Raw genomic sequence first — 6000 nt, forward strand, 5'->3', positions numbered from 1 at the left:
AAACGCATTTCCATCACAGTTAAATTTTTCACCATATACCGTATTTTATTATTCGGAACTATTTAAAGGGTTTGGCTAATCCTTTTATATTGATGGCCTTTTCAAGCAGATGTTCGGGAGTAGCTCCGGTGCCAGACGTGGGTGCCTGAACTACACAGCTCTGCCCATTTTGTAGTGGACATTCACTTCAAAATCAAGTATACTGTATAAATTAGTTAGTCCTAAATAATTTAGATTAAACAAGTATGATATACTAAATAGTGTGACAATGCAGCAAACCCTTACAAAAGGTTTACTGTGCTAAGTCAGAGGTTAGGTCTTGTTCACATCACTGTTATGGACTCAGTCATTATTTTCCGTTATAGCATGGTTATAACGGAAAATAACCAAATCCATAAGACGGAAGTCAAAACGGAAGCCTTTAAGAGGCATTCAGTTTTCCTTCATAATACAAGTCTATGGGCAGCATAACGGATCCGTCCTGGTTTCCATTATGCAGGAGTCTAGTCCTGCATTACGGAAGCCAGGACGGATCCGTTCTGCTGCCCATAGACTTGTATTATGAAGGAATGCAAAACGGAAAGGCATTCCGTTTTGCTTTCCGTCATAATAGAAGTCTATGGGAATCATAACGGATCCCTCTGTTTCCCGTTTTGCAGATTGACAGGACTTTGTTTTCTGTCTTGCACAACGGGAAGCAGATGGATCCTTTATGATTCCCATAGACTTCTATTATGACTTCCGTCTTATGGATTCCGTTATTTTCTGTTATAACCATGTTATAACGGAAAACAATGACGTAATCCATAACAGTGATGTGAACCCGCCCTTAGTGGTACATTAATGACTAGTAGGGTGTCTAATTCTTCTTGACTATCAGTGGCAATCAATCCAGACAACATGGAAAACCACCCAGTCTTTGTTGGCTCAGTCGCATAATATCTAGTATATGGCAAGCGCATGACACAGTTTCCAGATATTAGTAGTTCAACACTAAAATTTACAGCAGCATAGGATTGCCAATGTGTAGTGATTTTCTGCCATAATATCCAGTTTCTCATGAAACTGTGATTACAGTAATAAGTTAATTGAGAATCAGAGGTGTAGCATCTAGTTCATATTTTCAGTTTTCTGCCATAATATCCAGTTTCTCATGAAACTGTGATTACAGTAATAAGTTAATTGAGAATCAGAGGTGTAGCATCTAGTTCATATTTTCAGTTTTCTGCCATAATATCCAGTTTCTCATGAAACTGTGATTACAGTAATAAGTTAATTGAGAATCAGAGGTGTAGCATCTAGTTCATATTTTCAGTTTCAGTTTTCAAACTGTTCAGTGATGGAGATTGAAATGGTCTACATCATTCTAACCTAGTGAAATATATTCTAGTTTATGCTGACAGATTGGCATAAATTCTAGTCCCTGGTGAACCAGGGGGCAGTGCTGTGATGTGATATATCTAGTTCCCAACGATGAGCACAGTGGTTCATCAATATTAAATTTGCAGCAACCTATTTTTAGAGTTTCTTATTCCTGGCAGCCCAGTGAAAACCATCCAGATATTGATGATTCATTGAAGTGTAGTGACCCTTTTGACCAAGGCATAATATTCAACTTATGACCGAGTATCTTAAAAGTATCTGAATCCTGATCAGTTGGCAGAACGTACCAAATAAAATGTTATTTAAATGTGTATAGAAAATATGATAAGACTGTTTATAGTATCATCACTGAGCTATTTTCTCATCATTTGCTTCAGGTAGGAGAAACTATCGGCATAACAGAAGAGGTCATGGGACTTACAATATTAGCTGCTGGTACTTCCATTCCAGACCTCATAACAAGCGTCATTGTTGCACGCAAAGGCCTAGGGGATATGGCAGTATCCAGCTCTGTAGGAAGCAACATTTTTGACATCACAGTTGGGTAAGCCAGGCTCACATTTCTTTGCTGCGACTACTGAAGGAATGTAGACATTGGGGTAGATTTACCATGGCAAATGCTACAGAAATCTGTCTCAGATGGAGCCAGAACTCTAGCACAGAGGCCAGGTGGTACAATTATTGTTATGGATACTTTTTTGCCTTGGCTGACAAAGGGATGCAACAGTAAGGGAGGGAGTGACTTTAGAAGCACCAAGATTCAGCTGTTTAGTTCTGGCACAAAATAAGCCGCCTAATAGGTGGTATAAACAGACTAGACGATCTAAAGGTGGACCAGATTAACGTACAACATCAGCCACTGTAATAAATTGTGTGCATTTGTAGACTGTTTAGTCTTAGTTTGCATTCTAAAAATTAATATAATGTTTGTAAATCTGCCCCAATGAGTGAGTTGGCCTATGCATTTTTATCAAAACATATACATGTAATGTTCATGTTTCTCATATTTTGCTTGGCAGCAATAGATCAGTGCATAGCTTGCGAATGTGCGATCCATGTCTTTTTCTCCACAGTTGTTATTATTACTAGTACATTTTATTCTTTGTTTTTTTGCAGTCTCCCTATGCCGTGGCTCCTGTTTGCCATGTTTAACCAGTTTAAACCTGTGACTGTCAGCAGCAATGGCCTCTTCTGCGCAATTGTCCTCCTTTTTATTATGCTGCTGTTCGTGATCTTATCCATCGCTTTGTGCAAGTGGAGAATGAACAAGATCTTAGGATGCATGATGTTTGGTCTTTATTTTGTTTTCCTGATCGTCAGCATCCTTCTTGAGAACCGCATTATCCAATGTCCAGCTACCCTCTAGAGTCTATGTGTCGAAGAACACTGAAACTGAGAAAGTCAAAGGGCAGAAGCATGACTTCACCCTCAGCAGACCAAAAGTGTTGTCAGCGTGCACCCTGAGATAACTTCTTCAATGAATATAAAGTCAACTTTGGCTCTTTAACTGAAGATTTTAGAATCTAGAGAAACTGTAACTTTTCTAATGCACACTGTATTCCTGTATTACTCTCTTTACATATGATATAATATATATACAAACATAATATTAAAATGCAGATAATATCCAACAAAGAGAGAGATTAGATGAAAATGGCATCTACATGTAGTAAATAATATCAGCACATTGGGATTCATATGTGTCCATTAGGTTTGAATATAGAATGAGCACATCATTCCATCACCGTGGCTGTATTTCAACACTTCTCTGAAAGAAATGTTGTGGCACAAGAAATGTACTTAATTTCACTCCGTAGTATAGGAAACAATGAATGCAATGAAAATGTGGCAAACTGGATGCTGAGTATGAGGTGTACACAGCAGGTTCTGGCTTACTTACTGTGTAGAATACTCTTTTGCTTACTATATACTTATGGATGGCAGTATTGCAGCACTGCACTTAATGGAACAAAATGAGTGTAATGTATCTTAGCCCAGAAGCACTTACATTCAAGTCTGATCACTTATAAGAATGGTAAGACTGAATTTCTGTAACACAGTCTTGTGATTTAATGTACCAACTCAAAGTAACAGTTTGTAGTTCTGTTCTGATTGCAAGGCTGAAGAACATCTCTAATATTATAATAATAATAATAATAATAATAAAAAATATATATGTATATATACATATATGTATATATATTAAAACTTACTGATGAGTGATATCATCTTTTTGTTTTCTATTATTCTCTGGGAAAGACCTACAAGTAGAATACTTCAACCATAGAACAACCAACCAGCAACCAAAATAGCAGTTACATAACCGCTCTTGTTTGAGGTGCTGTTTCCCTATAAAGGAGTGGGAGCACCTGTTTTGCTGAAAAGAGCAAGATTTCAGGTTCATGTACTCTTTAGGCCGAATACACACGGCCGAATACACACGGCCGTGAGCGGTCCGTGGTATCCCGGCCTGGCATCCTGCTGACAGCAGGAGCACACAGCGTCATTGGTTGCTATGACGCCGTGCGCTACAGTAATACACTCGTATAGATCATATGAGTGTATTACTGTAGTGAAGCGGCGGCATGAAGGGAAACCATAGCAACCAATGACGTTGTGCGCTCCTGGCATATCAGCAGGATGCCAGGCCGGGATACCACGGACCACTCACGGCCGTGTTCCACGCCCGTGTGCATTCGGCCTTAAAGAGGGACTACACACACACACACACACAGACATTTAATAAATAGTAAGAATATGTATACTGTATATTAATGCAATAGTAATCAGGCAAATATATGTTCTTCTTTTGCAAGTATAAGTTAAAGAAGAACTCCCGCCAAAAATTTTACTCTCTGACCTGTTAGAAAGTTAGATGATATTATCTGTAGTGAATTAAATTTTCTTACCAGTGGCTGTATTTGTTATTACCTCCCTTCTGCATCTCAGCTATGTCATGTGACCAGCAATCAGACTCTCCAACTGACACAGCATCTTATGTGTGGACAGGAAGTCAGTTTCTCTATGTATTCCTATGGGAGCCTCACTCTTAGTCTCATAGGAATGAATAGAGAAGTAACTGACTTCCTGTCCTGTGTCAGTTGGAGATCAGAGAGTTGGTCACATGACATCACTGCCGGGAGTTCTACTTTAAGTATATACCAAGGATAGAAAACTTACATCTCCAGTGAATGCAGTCAGAGTCTCGATCGGGAAAACATCTCTACGCAAAGTGTCCTTTCATAGATGAGGTTCAACCACTAGCTGAAAAGTTTAATCTTATAAACTGTTTAACCAAAGTGTTTCACCCTCTAGTGGAATGTAGCCAGCATATGCAATCTATAAGGGTCACTGTGTATGTCTTATTTATCTGTTATTATTCCAGACCTTGGAGTGGCCAATTCCCAGATCTGCAATAAATCAGAATCCCAAGATAATAGACAATGGCTAGGTCCTTTTACATGGGACGACAGAGCAGCAGATTATTGGGAGGGAAGCATTCCTTCTCGACAATCTGCTGTTGTCGACAATCGGTGTTGGAAGAGACCGCTGCATTTACATGCAGTGATCTCCTCCAGAGTATGGGGAGGAGCGATCGCTAATGCCATCATTCTTCTCTATACTGAAGGGCAGAGAATCTTAAAGATAATCACTAACGAGCGTTAATCAGAGCGCTGATTACCCGATGAGCGAGCGAAAAGCACACACAAAAATTGTTGTTTGCCGGCAGCTGATCGTGCTGTGTAAACATGTTCAGTTGTTGGCAATCAACGAATCAGTATGGGGAAGAGCAATAACATCACATCACTGCATGTAAATGGAGCGGTCTCCTTCACCAGTGAGCAGCAGATTGTGGGGAAGGAACGCTTCCTTCCTCATAATCTGCTGCTCTGTCGTCCCATGTAAAGCGACCTTGACTCGTTTGCCAACAGCAGATCGTGTTTACACAGCACGGCCTGCTGCCGGCAAATGACGATTTTTTTTGTGTGCACAAACAATCGGATTACCCGATGAACGAGCATTTTGCGCACTTAGCAGGTAATTGGCGGTACATTTATACCGACAGATAATTGCTAACAAGCTTTCCTTGTTTATTTACAGGTCATAATAACAATAGGACAATGCTTTACACAGACATTTTAGATGTGTTTTTCTTCCTTCTATCAGATAAAATGGACAAAGTCTGGCACAACCATTTCAGACACGTCTTCAGTTCATGCATAGGTCATGATAATTTTACCAGACACAATAAAGTCCAAATCATCAAAGGCTCCATCTGCACATTTGAGCAGCAGAACATGGTCCCCTGAGTTTGTTAAATCTAAAATAACCTACAGCATTGACACCCAAAAACTCAAATTTTACTTAGTGACTCTATACTAATACACCTAGTAATTGCATATAAAATAGAAGTGTTTTATTTCACCTAATAGATCAGCTTATTGCTTTCTAATGTTTCTGCACATCCACAGGTTGCTGAACTTTGTCAGTGAACCCGTTTTTACCATTATTTCACTTACCATTTTCCAGCTGCAAGACATGTAAATGCTTATTTGAAGTTGGCTTATTAATGACTACGACACACTAACATTTTATGGGTTAAATGAATAGTTTGTC

The 6000-nt window shown here is 39.2% G+C and overlaps 1 protein-coding gene across 1 annotated transcript in view; it reads left to right on the plus strand.

Moving 5' to 3' along the window:
• SLC24A2 (solute carrier family 24 member 2) overlaps window positions 1-3489 on the plus strand; it is a 330968-nt gene extending 327479 nt beyond the window's left edge. The window contains exons 10-11 of the mRNA XM_040417225.1: window positions 1761-1927; window positions 2500-3489. Coding sequence (XP_040273159.1) covers window positions 1761-1927; window positions 2500-2749 — 417 coding nt within the window. The 3' untranslated portion in view covers window positions 2750-3489. The remainder of the gene's footprint in view (window positions 1-1760; window positions 1928-2499) is intronic.
• The last annotated feature ends 2511 nt before the right edge of the window (window positions 3490-6000 follow it).

Source organism: Bufo bufo, chromosome 2 (genome assembly GCF_905171765.1).
Source record: "Bufo bufo chromosome 2, aBufBuf1.1, whole genome shotgun sequence".
NCBI classification, from domain to species: Eukaryota; Metazoa; Chordata; class Amphibia; order Anura; family Bufonidae; genus Bufo; species Bufo bufo.